Consider the following 24,922-nt stretch of genomic DNA (forward strand, 5'->3'; position numbering starts at 1 on the left):
GGAGCGACGGAGGATGAGAGGTGACCTAATAGAGGTGTATAAGGTGAGGCATTGATTGTGTGGATAGTCAGAAGCTTTTTTCCAGGGCTGAAATGGTTGCCACAAGAGAACACAGGTTTAAGGTGCTGGGGAGTAGGTACAGAGGAGATGTCAGGGGTAAGTTTTTTACTCAGAGAGTGGTGAGTGCGTGGAATGGGCTGCCGGCAATGGTGGTGGAGGCGGATATGATAGGGTCTTTTAAGAGACTTTTGGATAGGTACATGGGGCTTAGAAAAATAGAGGGCTATAGGTAAGCCTAGTAATTTCTAAGGTAGTGACATGTTCAGCACAACTTTGTGGGCCGAAGGGCCTGAATTTTGCTGTAGGTTTTCCATGTCTCTATGTTTCACTCATGTTTCTTTCTTCTTTTTGCGCAACTCACAACTATTTGTTCACCCGCAGCACATTCGCAAAACACACCAGCAATATTCTGTTCAATAAACATAGGCAACGAGCTGACTGTGCATCCATCCACAGCGCTTAAATGAGACCAAACAAACAGCATTTAATTCAAGTGTTGGTAACGTGGATGATATTTCAGCACTTCAATGAAAGAGAGTGAAGAACCCTCAGGAAACCACCATGCAATCAAGCAATGGTCCACAGTGAACAGGGAGCACCTACCATTCAAAGCTGTGTTCAAACCACAAATCATCAACCAAATGTCACGGATAATTCCAGAACAAGCTGCCCCAATTTCACCAACAGGTCTGAGGTGTTTGTTTGGTATAACTGGGTTTTTTTCTTGACAAAAATGTAGCGGTTACTTGAAAACAAACCAAACCTTCTGAGAGACTGAGTACAAGAATTGACTCTGTACGACAAGCTTCCATATAACTGAGTTCCAAGTTGAAAAAAATACTTGATCTTTTATTATGAAACTATCAAAGATGAACTTTCTATAGCAATAAAAAACTAACAAAACTAAATAAGTGATATAGCAAAATAAGAGTCGTTAACATTCAAATTAGTGCAATTAAACAGTCAACCAAAGAAAAAATCACCTCAGACTCACTCTGTCTCAACTAAACTAAGACAAAGCATGAATACGTAACTATATTTATTTGCTTCTACCATACACCAAACCATATGATAAATTACAAAACAGACAGAGAAAAAATAAATGCATGATCCCCCCCATCTTGAATGAAAAAAGAATGAAGGAATAGCTGGGAAAAGTTGTGCCAATTAAAGTCAAAACTACTGAAAAGTTAGAGAATGGATATTTGATCTAATGGTAATTGTGTCTGAGAATTCCTTATGAATTATATTCTTTTAACAAAAATATTTAAATATCCTTACTTATAAATTTATAACATCCAGGTGCCTTCAGTTTGCTTCGTCATGTGTACATACTCCCTCACAGCATCTAGATTTATTATTGCAGAGGCAGTGATCAAGAGGAGTACAACATATCTTCTGGCTATCTTCAAGCACAATGGATGCAAGACTGGATCAACTTCCCAGCTCTTAGTTTCATCCCTCCCGCTTCTGTCTTCTCCTATTATTTCGGGTCTCCCCCACCCCCTCCCACTTTCAAGTCTCTTACTATCTTTTCCTTCCGTTAGTCCTGACAAAGTGTCTCGACCCAAAACATCGACTGTACTTCCTATAGATGCTACCTGGCCTGCTGCGTTCCACCAGCATTTTGTGTGTGTTGCTTGAATCTCCAGCATCTGCAGATTTCCTCATGTTTACATACGTATTTGTCTGGTTATGTTTTTACTAATGTGCTTGTGTATGTGACGACTGGGCCTCAAAGCCATGGTGTCGCCTTGTGGGCCTTGGGGGCCAGTCAACAGATGGTGTCGGTGGGCTGGGGTGGAAGGGTCTATCTCGTTTGGCTGTCTTCATGAGTATTCCTATCTGGCTAAATGACAATTGAATTGAATACTATTGAGAAACTAGCCAATGTGAAGTTGATAAGAAAAGGTTCATTTTATTATCCAAGAATACAACTCTGAAATTCTTCAATTCTCTGGGTAGCCATGAAACCAAGAAAGAAAGAAAAGAAAGGCAGCACGATCATCAACCCCCAAATACCTTCTCCTGCACAAAAATACAAAATGGATCAGGCACATCGACCCCTAAATCTCCCTCCCCACACAAAAGAATAAACTGAGAAGATCGGGAGAAAAAGCACAAAATATAAAAACGATAAGACTGTAAAAAAGATTTTACATTCCAAGTCCACATCCAAAATGCAGAAAAAACCTGGCAACACTTTCTGCAGCGACAGGCTCTTCTCTCTCTGGTAGCATAGCAGAGCGATCAATAGACAGTGCTCACCCTCCGCACTTGCTTTGATACTTCAATCACCCTTGTTGCTTGAATTGGTGAACAATGCAAACTTTAATTGGCAAAATGGGGTCAAATATTGGCTTGCACCCTGTCCTGATCATATGAAAACTGATCATATCAGCTTTCTCTCTCTCGCTCTCTCTTTTTTAAATTTTTTAATTGAATTTTCAAATAGGTTACAGAAAGAAAAAAGAAAATTATCAACCCTTCCCCCTCCCCTTAACCCCTCCCCCCTAACATATCCCTATAGAAAAAAGAAGAAAAAAGAAAGAAAGAAAGAATGCCTGGATTTCGGAAGATCCCCACATGCTCCATGGAGTTCATAATAACTTTAATATGTATATTTATTTCTTTCCCCAGATAACCAATAATTTTACCTTCGGAGCACCTATATATTTAATCCTATTTTTTGTAAATAAGGGCGCTAAATTTTCAGAAATATTTCATATTTATCTCTTAAATTATAAGTAATTTTTTCAAATGGAATGCAACTAAAAATTTCATTCTTCCAACGATCTATACTTAAGTATGAATCCGATTTCCAAGTAACTGTAATAGCCTTTTTGGCTACTGCCAATGCAATTTTTATGAATTCTTTCTGATATTCATTCAATTTGGATTTTGATTTTATCCCTTCAATATCGCCTAGTAAAAATAATATTGGATTGTGTGGAAGTTGTATTCCAATAATTTGTTCCAGTAAAACTCTTAAAATTGTCCAAAAAGGTTGAATTTTAAAACAAGACCAAGTAGAGTGTAAAAAAGTACCAATTTCTTGATTACATCAAAAACATTGATCAGATAAATTTGAGTTTAATCTATTTATTTTTTGTGGTGTAATATATATCTGATGTAAAAAGTTATATTGTACTAATCTTAGTCGAACATTTATTGTATTTGTCATACTGTCAAGACATAATCTTGACCAACTTGTTTCATCAATTTTAATATTCAAATCAGTTTCCCATTTTTGTCTTGACTTATGAATTCCTTGTTTAATTGCCTGTTTTTGAATCAAATTATACATACCAGAAATATTTTTTTTAATTTTTCCTTTATGAATTAAAGTTTCTATTTCATTAGGTTTCGGCAATAACATTGTTTGACCCAGTTTATCTCTTCAATAAGCCCTTAATTGGAAATAACAGAAAAGAGTGTTATTTGATATTTTATATTTATTCTTTAACTGGTCAAATGACATTAATATACCTCCTTCAAAACAGTCTCATATATCTCTAATCCCTTTGTGAAACCAGTTATATAAAAGTTGATTATCCACTGTAAAAGGGATATGTTTATTTTGAATTAAAGGTCTCTTTGCTAATAAAGATTTCTTTATCTCATCATCAACATTTATCTTATTCCATAAATCAATCAAATGTTTTAGTATAGGAGATTCTTTCTTTTCCCATACCATTTAGATTCCCATTTATATATAATCTCTTCTGGTATATTTTCTCCTATTTTGTCTAATTCTATTTTAATCCATGCCGGTTTATCTTCATCAAAAAAAGATGCAATAAATCTAAGTTGATTTGCTTTGTAATAATTCTTAAAATTTGGTAATTGTACCCTTCCTAGGTCAAATTTCCATGTCAATTTTTCCAACGATATTCTTGACATCTTACCTTTCCAAAGGAATTTCCTCACACATTTATTTAACTCTTGAAAAAATTTCTGCGGTAATTGTATTGGTAATGTTTGGAATAAATATCGTAATCTAGGGAATATATATCTCTCTCTCTTTTGATCAACATTATGTTTTTCATCTAGTTCTCTGACAGAAAATACATACACAATCACAATTTTCTAAATTTTCTGTATTGAATGCTCAAACTAAATATTCATGAAATTTTACTTTTTAGGTGGATAAACTTGTGTTGTTAAGTTGCACACGGTGAATAACTTGGCAAATCAGAAACAGTGCTGATTTATAACAAGCAAGCTGGAGATATTGATTTCATTTTTTCTGAAGAAATTACATGGTTAAAGAGAATCCAGTGCCAATTATATTTACGGATTTTCAGAAGTTATTTTAAATCTTCTGCAAAAATGCTTTTTTTCAGACACAAAGAATGCACCATTTACTGAGGATGAAATGCTCAATAAAATAGAGGGGTCAACTTTGGGCTAAAGATAAGGAGTAATTCAGATAAGGCCTCCATTTTGTACTTAAACATCATTTGACAAAGGTACCCAAAGAATTAAGTTGTATTGAAGGCTGCAAATAATACTGCAGGGCAGAGCAGAGGTTGTTGGAGGACAGGGACTGAGAAATTTAAGAATGCAGATGTTGGTTATCCAACAATGCCAGGAAATTTATTTGGGAGAGTTGTTAAAGAAGAAAAGTCATTGCACTGGGGCAATTCCATTCTCTCAACCTCAGAAATCTGGGTCCAGTGGTATGAGTAGCCATCACAAGCTGGGATCTTCTTTTGTTGCAGTGGATAACCAGGACTTCTTCTCTGCTGTGTCATGCCCTTCGCTCTCCATGAAGCTTTGCAGAGCCACCTTCCTGGCCATTGGATCTCATTGTTGATCTCATCTTCCCAGTCCGCTAGAGCTGATTGCACATGTTAGGACAGGCATGTCCCTCTGTCACTGGGGTATGAGGCTTGCCAGCTACTCTCATCTGGTTTAGCCCGCCTGTCAAAGCAGCGTACCAGAGTATGGCCGCTGACGCATGCAAACAGCTACTCGGAGCCACAGGTGAGAGCTGAGTGTGCAGAGGGACCCAATTTTGAGTGAGCAGTATCAGTATGGATACGACAAACCCCTTCACCAGTGGTGCTACCCCTCCCTGGACACCCCATACACCTCTCCCAAGAATGCAAGAGCAGGTATAAAAGGACATTAAAAGGCAACCAAGATCTGAAGATATACATACGCAAGAGGTTCTCCATAAAATCAGTCAAGTTGGAACTGCATAAAATACAGTTAGATCAAAGATGGAAAAAATAAATTTTAAGGAAGGTATATCTCTGTACCCTGACACACATTAAGAAAAAACTAGACAAATCTATAATTTCACTCCTGTAATTCCTTCCTAAAGAATAGTACAATAGTTTATCTTCCAATGTAGAATGAGAAGCATCTACATGGTGATCAGGTAACATCAAGCTTAATTTAATTTAGCAGCCCTCAATTAGGTTGTCTCCTTTTGAGTAAGTGAAATTACTACCTTATCAAATTACCAAGGTGGAAGCCAAACCACAGCTTACATACTCAATCCTAGTTGAAGATCATAATTCAAAAGTAAAAGTAAGAAAATAAATGATAAATTAACATGGATAAATGAGTCAGGATAACCTAACTTTTGAGCTGCAAATCTTCAACAGACAGAATTACTCAACAAATTGACTAGCCATGAACAACAGCTGAGTATTAAAAACAGCGATTAACAGAGTCTGAGATCTTAATTTAGTATTTTTTTAAATCCTTGGACAGTTGACAGGTAATAGATAGTGTATGAAGTTGCCCCATAATAAATCTGATTATTTATATTCAAAACTTACCCAGGTGCAAGATTTGCCTCAGTTTTCTTTCAGGCACAGGCATTATCTTCTGGAGTCTTCAGTCAATTAATTCTTCTTGACAGGATTATGTATTTTATGTGCACCTTCCAATTAGGGTGAAATACTGGCACAAAAGCAAAATATCGTAGATGGAAATCTGAAGTAGAGCAGAAAGTGCTGGTCAGGCAGAAAGAACTAAGTTAGCATTTTTGGTCAATGATCTTACACAGTATCACAGCTGACTCTTCTGTGCCCTTTCTGCATCATGGATTATTTGAAATGAAATGACATCCCTACCCTTTCTGAAGCAGTTTAATACAATTGTTGCTCAGTTTTCAACTTTGTGTATATAGTCCCAAATGGTTCCTTGCAACTGCAGGTCATTCAGCATGGTGCACATGCTCCTGTCTACATCAACACTGTTGAGGTTGAGAACTTTGTCAATTTCAGGTTCCTAGGTCACATTTCAAAAATATAATTGAACATTGATTATAGTCTTTCTTGGTCCAACAATGTTGATGCCATGGCCAAAACAGTTTGCCAACACCTCTACTTCCTCAGGAGGTTAAAGGAATTTGTCATCAAAAATTGATAATTTTTATCAAAGCACCATAGAAAGCATTCTGTCTGGATGAATCAATCTATCATAATGCTATCAATGACTATTTTCCAGTAGCACTTACATCCACCATGAAGAAGTGCTTTGAGAGGCTGGTCATGAAGCACATCAACTCCTGCCTGAGGAATCACCTGGGTCTGCACCAAAGTGCCTACCGTCACAAAAAATCAATAGTGGATACCACTTCATTGCTCTTCACTCAGCTCTGGAACACCTGGATGCATCCATCAGGATGCTCTTCATTGACTACTGCTCAGCATTCAACACTGTCATCCCCTAGCTTCAAGACCGATGCCTCTATACCTCCCTGTGCAACTGGATCCTCAATTTCCTCACTTACATACCCCAGTCATTACAAATTGGCAACAGCTCTTCCACAATCACCATCACAGGTACCCCACAATACTCTGTGATTAGCTCACTTTATAGTTATGATTGTTTGGCTAAGTACAACTCCATTGCCATATACAAGTTTGCTGATGACACCACTGTTGTTAGCCAAATCAAAGGTGGTGATAAATTGGCATATACAGTAGAAGGGAGATTGAAAAATCTGGTTGAACTGTGCCAAAACAACAACTTCTCACTCAACATTAGCAAAAACAAAGAGCTGATTACAAACAAGAGAAAATCTGCAGATGCTGAAAATCCAAGCAACACACACAAAATGCTAGAGGAACTCAGCAGGCCAGGCAGCATCTATGGAAAAGAATACAGTCAATGTTTCAGGCTGAGACCCTTCATCAGGACTGAGCTAATTATTGACTAAGGAAAGTAGAAGCCAGAAGTCCATGAACCAGTCCTCATTAGGGGATCAGAGGTGCAGAATTTTAAATTCCTTGGCATCATCTTATCAAGAGGGTCTGTCCAGGGACCAGCACATCAATGCCATCACAAAAAAAAGCATGACAACGCCTCTACTTTCTTTGAAGTTTGGATATATCGCCAAAAGATTTGACAAACTTCTATAGATGCATAATGGTGAGTATCCCAATTGGTTGCATCATGACCTGGTATGGAAACACCAATGCCCAGGAATGGAAAGGGCTACAGAAAACAGTGGATACAGCCCAGTCCATCACAGCTAAAGGCCTTCCCACCAGTGAGCACATTTAAATGGCAGACTGCCACAAGAAAGCAGCATCCATCATCAAGAGCCCCTACCATCCAGACCATGCCCTCCTCTCACTATTACCTCCTAATGGGTAGGATGTACAGAAGCCTTGGATCTCACACCACCTGATTCAAAAACAATTATTACCCTACAATCATCAGGTTCTTGAACCAATATGGATAACTTCATTCTTAGCACAACTCTGATTTGTGATTCTGCAAACTGAAGGCTCATTTTCAAAGACACTACAATTCATGTTCTGAGTATTACTATTATTGTCTTATTTGCACATTTTCTTTTGCATATTGTTTGTCAGTCTTTTTTAAATGCAGCTTTTTGTATTCTATTTATTTTTTGTGTGTAAATGTCTGCAAGCAAATGAATGCCAAGGTAGTATGTAGAAATATATACATACTTTGATAATAAGTTTTACTTTGACAACCTTGACTTTGGCAAAATGATTTGGTAAAGGAACTGCTCTGCATGTGATCGCAAGAAACTGCAGAGAGTTGTGGACACAGCTCAGCACATCACAGAAACTGGGCTCCCTGTCTATGGACTGTGTATATATTGTACTTACTTCAGCTATATTTGCTATTCCCTCTCCCACTGGGCATTATATACAGAAGCCTGAAGGCACATAACATCAGGCTCAATGACAATTTTCATCCCACTGTTAGCAGACTCTTGAACGGATTTCTTGTATGAAAAGAAGGACTCTCGACTTCACAAGCTACCATGTTATGATCTTGCACTTTATTGTTTATCCGCACTGCACTTTCTCTTGTAGCTTTTACACATCATTCTGCATTGTTATTGTTTTAAATTTTTCTACCTCAATGCACTGTGTGTGAACAGTTTGCAAGACTGAATTTTTCAATGTGTTTTGGTATATGTGACAGCAATAAACCAACACAAATACATCATGCAAACATCCCAAAGTAGTTGTCCAAAATTTGACTCTCCAGCAAAGATTGTGTTTTTATTTGCAGCTTCCTTCACCAGATTCAAGGAAAATTCACTATATTTTCAAGAATATAATGGAAGTCATATATGTTTCCATTTTGAACAAAAAGTACTAATTCTGTAAGTTCTAAGTGCATTTATTATCAAAGTATGTATAAGACAAACAGCCACAAAACAAAACCCAATAAAAAAGACCATCAAACACCCAATGTGCCAAAAAACCCAAATGTGCAGAAAAACAAAACAGATCATGCAAACAATAAAAGTAAGTAAATAAACTCAGAACTGAATTTCATGAAAGTGAGTTACAACCACGAGCCAGTCATCATTGATGCTGATTCAGGAGCCTGTTAGCCGCAGGCCACAGCCTCAGTTCATCACAGAGACAAGTAAATGTCGCAGAACAGCAAGCTGAACTGGCCTGTCCCTCACCTCCATCCCCAGCCCCGACACCCCGACCTTTCCAATTGAGCCCAGTGCTTAAGGCAGTCAAACCTTGGGCCTTTCATCACTCTTGGGCCCAGGCCCCTCCAACTATAGTCTGCCTCACCTCAGTTCTACCTCATCAAATCACCCCCAAATCTGCTCCAGCAATGGCCACACATTGGCTCATTCCCTGCACTCGGGCCTGGGCCCCACTGCCTCAATTCAGCCCGTATGCTGTACACTGCAAAAGTCCTGCAGCTTCAAGACTTCAGTTTTGAAAATGCTAGGTCTTACAGGCGGTTCCAAAAGGGGAGTTAGAGGCTATTGATCGCAGTGATCGTATCTGAGTAAAAGTGTGATTAATACAGTAATTTATAGTTTTGCTTGATTTGTTTGCTACCAGCAAGTCATCACTAGGCTTCACCAGCACCATCTTAAACCAAAATATACTTCTATTTTAGATGTTTTTACCTTTATTGTCATCTCCATCAGGATCCCACCACCAACCACATCTTTCCCTCTCCCCCACCACTTTCTGCTTTCTGCAGGGATCACTCCCTATGCAACTCCCTTGTCCATTTGTCCCTTCCCCACTGATCCCCACCTGGCACTTATCTTTGCATACGGAACAAGTGCTACATCTGCCCCTACACCTCCTCCCTCACTACCATTGAGAGCCCTAAAAAGTCTGTCCAGGTGAGGCAACACTTCACCTGAGGGTCTATTGGGGTCATCTACTGTATCTGATGCTCCCAGTTTGGCCTCTTGTATATCGGTGAGACCCAATGTAGATTGAGACTGCTTCGCCAAGCACCTATACTCCGTCCACCAGAAAAAGCAGGATCTCCCAGTGGCCACCCATTTCAATTCTACTTCCCATTCCTATTCTGACATGAGAGTCCATGGCCTCCTCTACTGTCGTGATGAGGCCACATTCAGGTTGGAGGAGCAACACCTTATATTCCGTTGGGGTAGACTCCAACCTGATGGCACGAACATCAATTTCTTGAACTTTCAGAAATAACTCTTCCCTTCACCATTCCCCATCCACTTTTCCCTCTCTCACCTTATCTCCTTACCTGCTCATCACCTCCCTCTGGCACTCCTCACCCTTTTCTTTCTTCCATGGCATTCTGACCTCTCCTATTAGATCCCTCTTCTCCAACCCTGTATCTCTTTCACCTATCAACTTCTCATCTCTTTACTTCACTCTTACCCCCTCCCAGTTTCACCTATCACCTTGTGTTTCTCCCTTCCCTTCCCCCACCTTCTAACTCTGATTCCTCATCTCTTTTTCTCCAGTCCAGCTGAAGGGTCTCGGCCTGAAACGTCAACTGTTTACTCTTTTCCATAGATGCTGCCTGGCCTGCTGAGTTCCTCCAGCATTTTGTGTGTGTTGCTTGGATTTCCAGCATCTGCAGATTATCTCTTGTTTGAGATTGTTTTCTTGCTTGCTCTTATGGGATTATTTTGTGATTAACTGTTCAGCCAACTTAATTATGTCATGTTGTCTAGATGTCATGGTTACTAGATATCATGGGTCCACTGAAGATTGGAGATGGAGAAGTTCCTGGCACAGAGATTTTAGTGGGCATAATGTGACAGTGCAGAACACAAATTCTGGGAATAATATGTCTTACAGTATTTCAAAGAGTCTTACTTTGGAAGGCATACAGTAAGCCTTCAAAGTAAATATGTTAAATAGATTTGGAAAGTTATTTATGCTCAACATTACATGCAATTTTCAAGTCTTAGGACACTGCAAATACAAACCTCAAATAACTGTATATGTGTGGACCTGCACATATCAGCTGGTTGATACTTAGGTTACCAGACAGCTCTGTATAAGTTTGCAAATGCTGTTCAGAGAGTATGATCTCATGCTGATTTCTGCCAAAGACATAGCTGGAGATCTGTTAATTTTAATCAAAGATCAAGTAAGAAGCTTTTTGTAACAAATGCAATTCGTCACAGGCCAAGCAACTACTCACTAATGTGGTTTCCTCAGATGAAAGAGAACTAGTTATGGGTCCTTCTTATTAAAATAATTACTTTATCTTTGAATACCTCAGAATGTATATATCTTTCATAGGAACTTTCCATTGTCTTTTGGCAATGGAAGGTTACTACAAATGATACTTGCATCCCGTACATTTTGGCAATTTTGCAAAATTATGTCAATTTGTGTTTAATTATGCATTGGATTAGGCCTCTAATCTTCAAATTGAACAAGACACTACTGTCAGGAGTGGAGTTACGTCTCCAACAAAGGAAGTGTAAGGCACTTCTTTCCTCTGCTAGTCCTGCAGGTCACCCTTGGGCAAAGTGTAGCACCTGCTTAGCCACTCCCTCCACCCATCAGGGTCACATGAAGCCATGGGATCAGGATGTGGATGGTCATATGACCAGCTGGTGCATATCACAAGTCCCAGTTATGCAACTACTGATGCCAAGCAGACAATCTCTGAAGAGTATTGATAATGACTGGGGTCACCTGTCTTGTAAAGATACTGCACAAAAGGCAGCAATGGCAAACCACTTCTGTAGAAAAATTTGCCAAGAACAATTCCAGTCATTGACCATGATCGCCCACATCTAACGACATGGCACATGATGATGACAACTAGCTGAATAGTTGCTCACACTGGTTTGTCTTTAATAGTTATTCCCCTGCCATTAATGGAAATCAACCTGCATGAAGTAATGATAGAACAGCTTTGCGCACTGTTTCTCATGCCCAGAACATTAGTCTTCACATGCAGATATTTCACTACACAGTTAACTGTCTCTTGCAACAGTAAGGTTGTTCAAATGAGCACTGAATTAAGAAGAATAAGCAATTGCCTGTTGGAACCTTGCAGCATTTTTGCTGATTATAATTTTATCCCCAGAATATCATGTTTTAAATTCCCTACAATGATATCTTGTTGTCATGTATTGTTATGCAAAAAAAGTAAAGTTAGACCAGAGATTGTGTAGCAGTGTCCGTCCCCTCCCCCCCCCCCCCCCCCCACACTTTACATCAGCAGGAACAGCTTCAAACCTCTCATGGTCCCAGAAGATATCCTACACAATCAAGAAAGCTCAACGACTCCTCTATTTTCTGAGGAGGTTGAAGAGAACTGGACTTTGCCCATCCGTACTCACAGCATTCTACAGATGCACATTAGAGAACATCCCAGCATGCTGCATCACTGCAGGGTATGGGAATTGCACTGCGGCAGACAGGAAGGCTCTACAACGCATCATCAAAGTTGGCCAATGCATCACCAGCACCAGCCTATCCACCTGATAAAGGTGTACAAGATGATAAGAGGCATAGATAAAGCCAGAGGCTTCTTAACCAATGTGGAAATGAATAATACAAGGCAGCATAATTTTAAGGTGATTTGAGGAAAGTATAGGGGGAATGTCAAAGTTGTTTACACAAAGAGGGCTATGTAGGAGGGAAGATTTAGATTGATCTTAGAGTAGCTTAAAAGGTTAGCACAACATTGTGGGCCAAAGAGTTTGTACTGTGCTGTAATGTTCTATGTTATATGAATATGCTGATTTCAAAAATAATTTTCTCAGTTATAGCTTCATACAGTAAGTATTGATAGTGCAATTTAAATTAGTAAAAGAACTAATCAAAAAGCTCCAAAACCTGGGCCTCCGTACCTCCCTCTGAAATGGGATCCTTGACTTCCTCACTAGGAGACCACAGTCTGTGCAGATCAGAAATAACAACACCTCCTTAGTATTTCAAGATGATTTCTCAGTGGTTTTCTTTGTGGTACTATGTATGCACTGATAAATTATTGTTTTCAGAAACTATTTCATAATGGGTATCATGAAAGTCATCTGACAAGTTTTCCTCATGATTCCAAGAAGGAGCCTTTTACTATTTAGATACCATGGGGAAGGGAATAACTTGGGATATTTTTCACAAATCCTTTAGTTTGTGAGAGAAGTGATACATACATCTATAGTTTTTACATTAACAAAATAATTCTATACAGAATATGATACAGTAAAAACATGGATTCAGACAGAAATCTGATTTAAACAGATTTACCCAAACTTATCAAGATTACTAAATTAATTAATCTATGGGCACTCACTTTTTCTTCTTTGTAAGAACTTCTCACCAGATCTCCACTTGGCCTTGGATCACCTGGACAATAGTACTACTTACGTCAAGCTGCTGTTTATTGAATACAGTTCAGTGTTCAGTACAATCATATCCTCAGTTCTAATCAAAAAGCTCCAAAACCTGGGGCTCTGTACCTCCCTCTAAAACTAGATCCAGTCCCTCTAAAACACAACAGTGGCTATATTTCATGAGGGGTTTGAGGGGAATTGGTAAGTTACCTAATACATTTTCAAATTTCTACAGGTGTACCGTGGAGAGCATTCTAAGTGGTTGTATCACTGTCTGGTTCAAAGATAGATAGATAGATAGATAGATAGATAGATAGATAGATACTTTATTCATCCCCATGGGGAAATTCAACTTTTTTCCAATGTCCCATACACTTGTTGTAGCAAAACTAATTACATACAATACTTAACTCAGTAAAAAAAAATATGATATGCATCTAAATCACTATCTCAAAAAGCATTAATAATAGCTTTTAAAAAGTTCTTAAGTCCTGGCGGTAGAATTGTAAAGCCTAATGGCATTGGGGAGTATTGACCTCTTCATCCTGTCTGAGGAGCATTGCATCGATAGTAACCTGTCGCTGAAACTGCTTCTCTGTCTCTGGATGGTGCTATGTAGAGGATGTTCAGAGTTATCCATAATTGACCGTAGCCTACTCAGCGCCCTTCGCTCAGCTACCGATGTTAAACTCTCCAGTACTTTGCCCACGACAGAGCCCGCCTTCCTTACCAGCTTATTAAGACGTGAGGCGTCCCTCTTCTTAATGCTTCCTCCCCAACACGCCACCACAAAGAAGAGGGCGCTCTCCACAACTGACCTATAGAACATCTTCAGCATCTCACTACAGACATTGAATGACGCCAACCTTCTTAGGAAGTACAGTCGACTCTGTGCCTTCCTGCACAAGGCATCTGTGTTGGCAGTCCAGTCTAGCTTCTCATCTAACTGTACTCCCAGATACTTGTAGGTCTTAACCTGCTCCACACATTCTCCATTAATGATCACTGGCTCCATATGAGGCCTAGATCTCCTAAAGTCCACCACCATCTCCTTGGTCTTGGTGATATTGAGACGCAGGTAGTTTGAGTTGCACCATATCACAAAGTCCTGTATCAGTTTCCTATACTCCTCCTCCTGTCCATTCCTGACACACCCCACTATGGCCGTGTCATCAGCGAACTTCTGCACATGGCAGGACTCCGAGTTATATTGGAAGTCTGATGTGTACAGGGTGAACAGGACTGGAGAGAGTACGGTTCCCTGCGGCGCCCCTGTGCTGCTGACCACCGTGTCAGACCTTTAGTAATAAGTAAACTTATTATCAAAGCATATTTATGTCACCATACACAACTCTGAAATTTGTTTTCTTGTGGGTATTCATAGTAAGTCCAACAAAGCAAAACAAACTATGCAAATACAAATAAGAAAGCTTAATAAATAAATGATAAATCTCAAGAACATGAGATTACGTGTCCTTGAAAGTGAGTCCGTAGGCTGTGGGAACTGTTCAGTTGTGGGGCAAAAGAAGTTATCCCAACTGGTTCAAGAGACTAATGGCTGAGGAGTAATAACTGTTCTGGAACATGGTGGTGTGAGTCCCAAGGTTCCTGTACCTTCTTCCAGATGGCAGCAGCAAGAAGACAGCATGACATGGGTGGTGGGGGTCCCTGATAATGTATGCTGCTTTCTTGCCACAGCACTCCATGCAGATGTGCTCAATGGTAGGGAAGGCTTTACCTGTGACAGACTGGGCCATATCCACTACTTTTTGCAGGATTTTCCATTCAAGGGCATTACTGTTTCTATATCAGCCCATGATGCAGCCAGTCAATACACTCTCCACCACACATCTATAGAGGCTTGTCAAAATTTTAGGTATCATGCCAAATGAGATGATAGCACTGATGAATTTAAAGGTTCTCCACCTCATAGGTCATGGACCTCTGGTTTCCTCCTCCTGAAGTTAATAATCAGCTCCACAGTAACAGAGGGGCCATTGCACAGGACTGTAAAAAGCTGTAGGAAGTTGTACACTCAATCAGCTCATTGTGAGCACCAGCCTCCCCAACCTCAAAGACACCTTCAAAATGCGATGTTCAAAAAAGTGGCATCCATCTTTAAGGACCCCCATCATCCAGGACATGCTCTCTTCTCATTGCTACCATCAAGGAGGCAGTACAGAGCCTGAAGACACATACTCAATGTTTCAGCAACAGCTTCTTCCCCATATGCCATCAGATTTCTGAATGGACAAGGGCGCCTCCATGAACACTTATTCAGTATTTTTTGCATTTCTTCTTGTATTACTTATTTAATTGATTTTTTATATATCCTTCTTATTTTATTTATTATGTATTTCATTGTACTGCTGCCGCAAAACAACAAATTTCACAACATATGCCAGTGACATTAAACCTGATTCTGATTTCTTGGTTGCCTTGTTTTATACTTTAGAAAAATAAATACCCTCCTAAAATTATTGGTAATGAAGCTTTCTGGGACACTCTAAAAACGCTTGACTAATACAGGTCCTTTTCATTCTGAAATATAGCAGTCTGCAATTAATATATCATTCTGTTAGTTTATTTTTAGATAAACGGCAACACCTATCTCATTCTGTGAAACAAAACATGAAATGTTCATAATCAAAAAACACTGAACAATATTAAATTTGTTTCTTCAAGGATATGGAATTTTTTCACTTGTTTATTTGGGAAACTAGTGGGAAGTTTTGCACACCTGGCAATTGGGGAAGAATGGTGACCTGGACCCATTCATTCACCAGTAACACTCTGAGGTAACCAACTCAATTTTAAAAAAATGTTACTTTCCTTCTGTGAAAAGTACATTACAGTTAGGTTGAACTATTAAAAACAACATTCAGAACTTAGAATAATTCCAGAAATTACATTTTCATCTAAAAATAGATCTCAATTACAATTTTCTTCAGTTGAGCCAGTTTCTCTTGTTGAAGGAGTCGGCTCCTTGAAAGTGCTATTCTATGGGGAACCATTTACAGCATAACTTATGCAACTTATTATTCTCATACAAGTTTATAAATCATTGCAATAAATTTATTCATGGAAAGGTATCATGTCCAAGCGTGAAACTGTTCCCACACAAGTACTTCCCTCAGGAAATGAGGATGTTAGCCATTAGTTCAACCTCTTCCAATTCTTTCATGGATCTCTAAGGAATGATGTTATCCATAATTTTATACTTCCTTTTGTATTTTAGGTGAGATAAGTGATCTCTCTACAGAATGGAGTATATTTCCCTTAATTTGACTGCAAATTTGTTTTGTAAACAGTTTGCTTGCTATGGAAAATGGGGTGCAAGCCTATACCATTGACTAAATAGAACAGGTTGCAATGGGTCCAATTATCTTTTATGATGCTACTTTCATTCTTCCACTCATAATGGATCTTTTTCCTGTTATCCTTTTCTCTCGGGGCTAGATAGTCTCATGTTCAACAGAAGCATAGGTTTTTCATTCCACATCCTTATTTTCACATACCTGCATGGTCCCATCTTTGACTTCATTCTACATTTCAAAAGTTCAAACCTCAAAAGTTTGAAGTGATTTCATTATCAGAGTGCATATATGTCACTATATACCACCCTGAGATTTGATTTCTTATGGGCATACTCTATAAATCCAATAATCATCATAAAATAAATGAAAAACCACACACAACAGGGTGGACAACAATTTCTGCAAATACAAAAAAATTAATAATAATAATAAAATATCCAGACAAGTCTGTACCCAGATTGGGCGATGCTCTAGAAAGCATCTGTTCTCCATGTTAGGGGCAGCTGAACCTAAAACCTGGCTGTAGGTATTAAAAGCATTACCTTTTCACTTTAGAAATGGAGAGAAGTCTTTGGAATAGTGATACAGCCGCTGCCTGGAGCTAGCGCTGGGCATGACAATAAGTGAACTGCTTAGTGGTGCACTGCTGAATGGGCGGGCAGGCACGGGGAAACCCAGAAAAAGATACTGCCAGCACTCAGAGTAGCCCCCAACCCCACAGGCTACAACTGCTCCGAGTGTTTCTCAGGGGAGAAGTCCACTTACAACTGAGACCACTCAAGCAGTTAAGAGAAAAATGACACACATGAAATGGTCATTAGAAGTAAACACATTCAGAATGCATGTATACTACAGAATAATCGAACCTGAGACTGACATGAGACGATGCAGGGACAAACTTCATCAACAGTTACACAGTAATATCTATGCAGTTCTTCACGATACCAAACACCAATAGAATAGTCCAGAAGTTCTTGGCAATTGACAAATGAGCATGCTTGGCTATGCTCGTAGCTGAGGTTTAACCAGCTTGAGCTGAAAAAATAAATAAATAATAATGAAATTAATAAACAATAAATATTGAGAACATGTAGGTGAAGAATCCTTGAAAGTGAGTCCATAGGTTGTGGGAACAGTTTAGATATGGGGCAAGTGAAATTAAGTGAAGTTATGAAGTTATCCACTCTGATTCAAGAGATTGATGGTTGAAGGGTAATAACTGTTCCTGAATTGGGTGGTGTGACGTTTGAGGTTCCTGTACCTTTTCCTGATGGCAACACCAAGAAGAAAGCTTGACTTGGTTGGTGGTGGTAGTGATAGTGGTAGTTCCAGATGATGGATGCTGCTTTCCTGCAACAATGCTCTGTGTAGATGTGTTCAGTGGTGTGGGGAACTTTACCGCCGATGGACTGGGCAGTATCCACAACTTTTTGTAGGATTTTCCATTCAAGGGCATTAATGTTTCCATAACAGGCTGTAATGCAGCCAGTCAATATACTCTCCACCACATAACTATAAAAAATTTTCAAAGTTTTAGATGTCATGCCGAATTTTTGTAAACTTCTGTGGAAGTAGAAGCACTACCATGCTTTCCTTGTAATTGCACTTAAATGCTGGGCCCAGGACAGGTCCTCTGAAATGATAACACTGAGGAATTTAAAGTTGTTGTCCCTCTCCACCTCTGATCCTCTGATGAAGTACTCATGGACCTCTGGTTTCCTTGTCCCAAAGTCAATAACCAGCTCCTTTGTCTTGCTGACAGAGTGAGAGGTTGTTATTGTGGCACCATTCAGCCAGATTTTCAGTTTCCCTCTTACATACTGATTCGTCACCACCTTTGATTTGACCTATGACATTGGTGTCATCAACAAATATATATGGCATTGGAGCTGTGCTTAGCCACACAGTCATAAGTGTAAAACAAGTAGAGCAGGATACTAAGCACACAGCCTTGTGGTGCACCTGTGCTGATGGAAATTGCGGAGGAGATGTTGCCAATCCAAACTGACTGGGGTCTGCAAGTGAGGAAATCAAAGATCCAGTTGCACAAGGAGGTACTTGTGCTAAGGATTTGAAGCTCATTGATTAGTTTTAAAGGGATGATAGTATCAAATGCAAAGCTGTGGTCATTAAAGAGCATCCTGATTGTAGACTTCAGGAAAGAGAAACCAGAGGACCATGAGTCAGTCCTCATCAGAAGATCAGAGGTGGAGAGGGTCAACAACTTTAAATTCCTCAGTGTTATCATTTCAGAGGACCTGTCCCGAGCCCAGCATTTAAGTGCAATTGCTAAGAAAACACAGCAGTGTCTCTCTTCCTTAGGAGTCTGCAGAGGTTCGGCATAACATCTAAAACTTTGACAATGTTTTATAGATTTGTAGTAGAGAGTGTATTGACTGGCTACATCACAGTCTGGTATGGAAACACCAATGCTTTTGAATAGAAAATCCTACAAAAGGTATTGGATTTGGCCCAGTACATCACGGGTAAATTTTTAGCTCCGATGAGAACTATTACAGAATATCTTCTCACTTCTTGGCCCACATGATCTCTTGAGCTTACTTGTCCACAATTTCCATTTGCACATGGCCCCACTTCCAAACTTCTCATTTTCACACTTAGAAAACAGTTGAGATAAATCACAGTAAGAACTACAAGGCATAGCTGTTACCATGATCATCTCATCCAAGCACACGAGTTTCATGAAAGATTCAAATGGCAATGCTTGATTTGTGTTAAAGAAAATGCATTTTAGTTTTCACAGACAAAACACATTAAACTGTAGGTTTTAATAAATTTATTTACAGAATTCTGTCAATGGTTTTGCATACCTAACCAGTGAACATTACATCAAATACTTAGTTTTCTAACAAATTATGGGGGGGGGGGGGGGGCGACAGAAAAACCAGGAAACCTAACAACAAGGAGGATCCTGCCACTGCCACTTGTCTTCCCTATATTTCCACAGTTTCTGGAAGGATTGCCAGGAGCCTGAAGAAATATCAGATTAATACCACCCACAAACCTGGAAGGAAGCTCAAATCTCAGATTATGTGGGTCAAAGATGACCTAGGATTCAGGACGGCTAGCATTTACAGGATTCCTTGTGAATGCGGAGCAAAGCATAACGGCCATGTAGGAAAACTGTATCAAGGAGCATAGGAGGTGTATCCGTTTGAGTTACCCAGATAAACAGGTGTTAGAGGAACACTGCATATGCAGTAACCACAGGATTCACTTCAACGGTACAAAACTACAGTGCCACATCAATGGCTGTTGGGAGTGCCTAGTGAGGAAGTCCATTGAAATAAGACGAGAGAATAAGAATATTAAGAAAGACAAAGATCCCATTCTAAATAAGAACTGGAATACAATTTTTTTGCAAGGTGGGATAGTGGAAACCTGATTGGTTGAGGTCTAATCTATCAGGAAGAATGGACAATGGGAGTTGAGTATATACACCACTGGGCTAGACATGCCTTGGCATCATCCCTGACGAAGATGGTTGAGTTTGTCATCAAAACATCGGTTAAAATCAACACTTGTACCCAGCTGGAAGCCTGAGAACAGTTTATGCATCATATATGCCAGGAAAGAACTAAATCCTTTTTCTAGTAACTAGTTTGAAATTAAATCTGCTGTCCCTTGATGAACCATCACTGGAATCATTTCCCATGTGAATATGAAGGTAATATAAAAAGTCAAAAATTGCTTCAATTTGTAATTTACCAATTATCTTTCAATGAAGTTAGCGATTAAACCAATCCCCAGAGAATACCTTGATCTGATTTATACCTGTTTCCTTGTAGCCTTGGCTTAACTGTAGTTCAACTTTTGCCTTGGTTGAAATTATAGCTTGAATGTTGGTGACACCCAGGTTTAGTTCACATCAACCCTCAACTACCTCTAAATTGTTAGATTGTTTGCTATAGCACTGGATGGCCTACAATTTTCTCCATCATAACTTTGGAAAGAGCAAGGTCATTGTCTTCAATTTCCATCACAATTTCCGATCTCTAGCCTCTGATTCTATCATTCACTTTCATGTATGACTGAAACTAAACCAGACAAAACTTGATACTTGACTCTAAGGTGAGCTCCAGACCACATATCCATACTGCCACGAAAATCACTTATTCTACTTCCAAACTCCGCCCGATCCTTACTTCACCTCATTCTGAAACTCCCATGCTGCCTCTATTCCCTCTTGATTCTGACTGTTTCAAAGTCTTCTTGCCAACCTTCCTCATTCCACCCCCTAATCAAAACTTTGTGTGTTGATCTGAATGTCTTGTTCATGTGTCACTCCTGTGCTTGCTGACTTATACTGGGATACCATTTAAACATTACTTCAATTTTGATAAAGGACCATTGTCTATGTTCTCTGCTGGCTGGATTCAGAATTCAATGTAAGATTTACTTGGCAAAACAAAATTAATATGACACACATTATCTCATTCCACACATTACTGAAATATACTTTTACATGCTCATTCTGAAAATATGACCATTCACCTCAAATATAAGGTTTCTGTTTGGCATTTGATCAAAATAAATTAGTTCTAAATTGAAATGCGTGTTATATTATTAACAAATGAGAAAGTAAAACAGCCTGCATTTAACAGATAATGGACTGGAGTAACTAAGAAAACTGAAATATGGATCAATGCCGCTTTTTTGAGGCTACTGAGTAACAAAATAGATTAGTGCACTATCTATTCCCCTCTCAAAACTGGAACTTAATACAGCACGTAAGATTTTGTTCCCCTGTAATTTTGAAGGACCTAAATTAAATAAAGTTGTAATATGCAAGTTGAGTTTCCCATAAATATATAGCCATTAATCTCAAGTATAACATCATATTTGAGCCTAAAAGCAGTAGCTTTCTTAAAGGTTACAAACAATAATTTAATGCACATAATTTTAGATATATTTATGTGTAATCATAAATGGCATTGTTCATCTGTTTACCATAATTATTACATTACAGAGAACTGAAAAAGTGCTTTGCCTAACTATTCAAATATTGTAACCAAATTTAGTGGAACACTGAATAAAATACAATTATATCTAAATACTTCAGAATTTTGAAAATCAAGTCATTTATGTTAATCATGCCCAGAAAAAAACCTGTACTGATTTGGCAGTTTAAACTCTGTGAAATGTCCCAAAGCAATGAAATGAGGTTAAAGAAATATTAGAATTACTGATTGAAAGCTTAGACAAAGAGGATCTTTGAAGAAGAGAAAAACATTTATAGTCACCAAGGGTAGTATAATTTGAAACAGTAATGTGGATAAGGAAAAATTGAGCTGTGTAACACATTCTCTGAAAAAAATGTGATCTTATTTTCCCCATTGAGTACAGCCATGTTAACTTTTGTAATTTATCAACTAATTGTGAGTGAGGCAATATATCTACCCCACATAGGACAAGGGGATTATTCAAGACATATTGTTGCACCCATCGGTAGCAAACATAACAGATGTATTATTTAAAAATATTGTATCTTTAAATCTATTTGGATAGTGTAAATCAAGTAATATAATGACATCTTATCATACCTACATTAAAAGTATTATATACACTACCTGCAAGTATTGCAGTGCTTCACCACCGTCTCAGAGACAATTAAACTTTGGGTCAGCCTGTGAAGCCACATCCCTCGAATGAATAATAACAAATAATAAAAGAAATTATAATTTTGAATAATCTTGAAACAAATTCAAGGCAGGTCATACAAACTATGAATTAGTTAATTTTAACATAGAAAGTTCTTACATAACAGCAAAATGCAAACAATCTGCTTCAGTGATGTTGATCTTGAGACAGAGTTGTACAGCACAAAAAAGGCCCTTTGGCCCATATTTGTCTGTGCTGACCATGATGTATATTCAAGCTAATCCATTTACTCACTTGGCCCACCTCCCTCTGAACTCTTGTCATTGATACACTTGTCAACGTACTTCTTCAATAATCTATTGTTCCTGCCTTAACAACTCCCTCTGGCAGTTGGTTCCATATACAGTAACAAAAAGGCCTCTCTGGCTCCTGTTAACCCTGTCACCTCCAGCCTAAAAACCATGTCCTGTAGATTTTGATTCCCCAACCTTGGAAAATCTGCCCCGCATGATTTTATATATCTACATGAGATCATTGCTTTAACTTCTGAACTCTAATGAATAAAGGACTGTCTAACCTCTCCCTATAACCCAGTTGCTTAAATCCTGCTAACATCCTCATAAATCTTTACTCTAAATACTTGTTAGGATTCTGGAGATAAATATTCTGCTCATCATCAGAACAGTATAAAGATATTTTAATGTCCACTTCTAAGGGATTCAGGAGTTCAGTTTGACATCTCACCCAAATATTAGTTGTATTGTCAGCTTTGATTCAACTTTCAGTATCTGCAGTCTTCTGGTTTTCACTTACTGAAGCTGAATATCAGTGGTAGTGTTTTCTAGGCAGCTTGGCATGAAATTTAACATTCCAGTACTTCTTGAAATGAAAAGGGTAACTTCAAGGTATATGGCTCCTTTCACAGGAATTAATTCCAACAAGGGAATAGAGCTGATCGGGTTGTTAAGAAAGCATTTGATGTGTTGGCCTTCATTAATCAAAGATCTACAAGGTAATGTTGCAGCTCTATAGAACCCTGCTTGGAACACATTGGAATATTGTGTTCAGTTCTGGTCACCTTGTAGGAATTATGTAGAAGAATTAAACAGGGTGCAAAGGAAATTTACCAGGATACTGCCTTGATTAGTGAGTATGCCTTATGAGGATAGGTTAAGCCAGCTAGGGCCTTTTCCCTTTGGAGCGAAGAAGGATGAGAGGCGACTTGATAGAAGTGCACAAGATAATAAGAGGCGTAGCCAGAGATTTTTCCCAGATGGAAATGGCTAATATGAGGGGACATAAATTTAAGTTGATTGGAGGAAAGTAAAGGGTCAGAGGTAAGTGTTGTTTTACACAAAGAGTGCTGGGTGCCAGGGGTGTGGTGGAGACAGATATATTAGGGACATTTAGGAAACTCTTAGATAGACACATGGAAGATAGAAAAATGGAGGGCTACGTAGGTGGGAAGGGTTAGATTGAGCTTTGAATAGGCTAAAAGGTTGGCACAACATATGGGCCTGTACTGTGGCTGTATATTTCTATGTTCTTTGTTCTAAATTATCTCTGCAGGGATGGAAAAAAAGAATGGCAGCTTTGAGAGAAAGCATAATGAAGTCATTTTAATTTCAATATTTATTCAATTTAAAGAGAAATGTGAAGGATAAAAACTGCATACAGAACTAATAGCCTACTTTCAAGTTGTCTTTGAGCCTATGAATAGAATCAGAGGCACTGTAAAACTAATTAAATAGTCTGTGGCAAATCCGTAATATGCAAAAGTTCAAAAATATTTTGAATTAGATTCGGCTATGAGCTCCTCCTAATGGAATATTATATAAGCTAAAACACTCAAAAGGCATTTCTTAAGGTGCATTTAATTTGTTACATGTGGAGTCTTGTGAATATGAAACATTCGTAATACATGAGCATATACAGACCATAATTCTTTTCTGCTATTGTATTTGACATAAAATGTAATTTAAACTTGCAAAACTGTTTTTCCAATATCAAAAATTGATGAAATAAAATTTATTCTAGCTTAAAAAACTTGAGATCATCCAAAATTCTGATGATTTCCTAACTTATTCTGTTCACTTATCACTCCCATGCATTCTGACCTACACACAGGCTTTTGGTTAAATAATGCCACAATCTTAAAATCCCTGTCTTTACAAACTCTGTCACCCCTCCATTCTTTGACAATCAACAGCCAATAACTGGCCATACATTTAGCTGTCAGAATCAGAATTTCTGAAATACCTTTTAAAAAATTTGTCATTCTGCAAATATTAAAATCTATCATTTTAACCAAACTTCTTGTTGAAATATCTACTTTGGAGGCTTGTCCATTTTCTATTGGAAAAACCCTCCCAAGTATTTTGGAGCATTATTTATCAGAGCAAAGGCCTTTATAAATACAAGTTATTGATGTAATATCTCAGTAAGTGGATGAAGTACAGTAATTTCTATGTGAAATATCCACTGGATTCTTTATTAAAAGACTCTACATCAGGAAACAGAAAGTAACAGTCAACAGTGATTTATGAAAGAGACATCATTTCTGCCAATGAGAATGTATTAAGTGCAGTGGAATGGGCCAATGAGAATGTATTAAGTGCAGTGGGAATGAGTACATATGCTTTATATAAAATTTCAGAAGGCTTTCAATCAAACCTAATGTGAACGACTTATGAACAAAGTTAGAATATGTAAAATTGGAAAAATATGTTGGTGTGAATTTAGTGTTAGAAAACAAAGATTAGGAATAAATGTGTCCTTGTTAAATTGAAAAGCTGTGACTAGTGTGGGCTAAATGCAATATTTGTTGCATTGCTAAATGCAATGAAATGTAATGAGAATG

General features: G+C 38.4%; 1 protein-coding gene across 1 annotated transcript in view; it reads right to left on the reverse strand.

Annotated features, from left to right (window-relative positions):
* Window positions 1-22,791, reverse strand: part of LOC140735427 (tumor necrosis factor receptor superfamily member 17) — a 43,836-nt gene extending 21,045 nt beyond the window's left edge. Inside the window, exons 1-2 of the mRNA XM_073060493.1 lie at window positions 22,032-22,791; window positions 5,856-6,012 (exon numbers count right to left, since the gene is read on the reverse strand). Of these exons, the coding sequence (XP_072916594.1) occupies window positions 5,856-5,898 (43 nt within the window). The 5' untranslated portion in view covers window positions 5,899-6,012; window positions 22,032-22,791. The remainder of the gene's footprint in view (window positions 1-5,855; window positions 6,013-22,031) is intronic.
* Window positions 22,792-24,922: the final 2,131 nt, after the last annotated feature.

This window comes from Hemitrygon akajei, chromosome 11, assembly GCF_048418815.1.
Source record: "Hemitrygon akajei chromosome 11, sHemAka1.3, whole genome shotgun sequence".
Lineage (NCBI taxonomy): Eukaryota > Metazoa > Chordata > Chondrichthyes > Myliobatiformes > Dasyatidae > Hemitrygon > Hemitrygon akajei.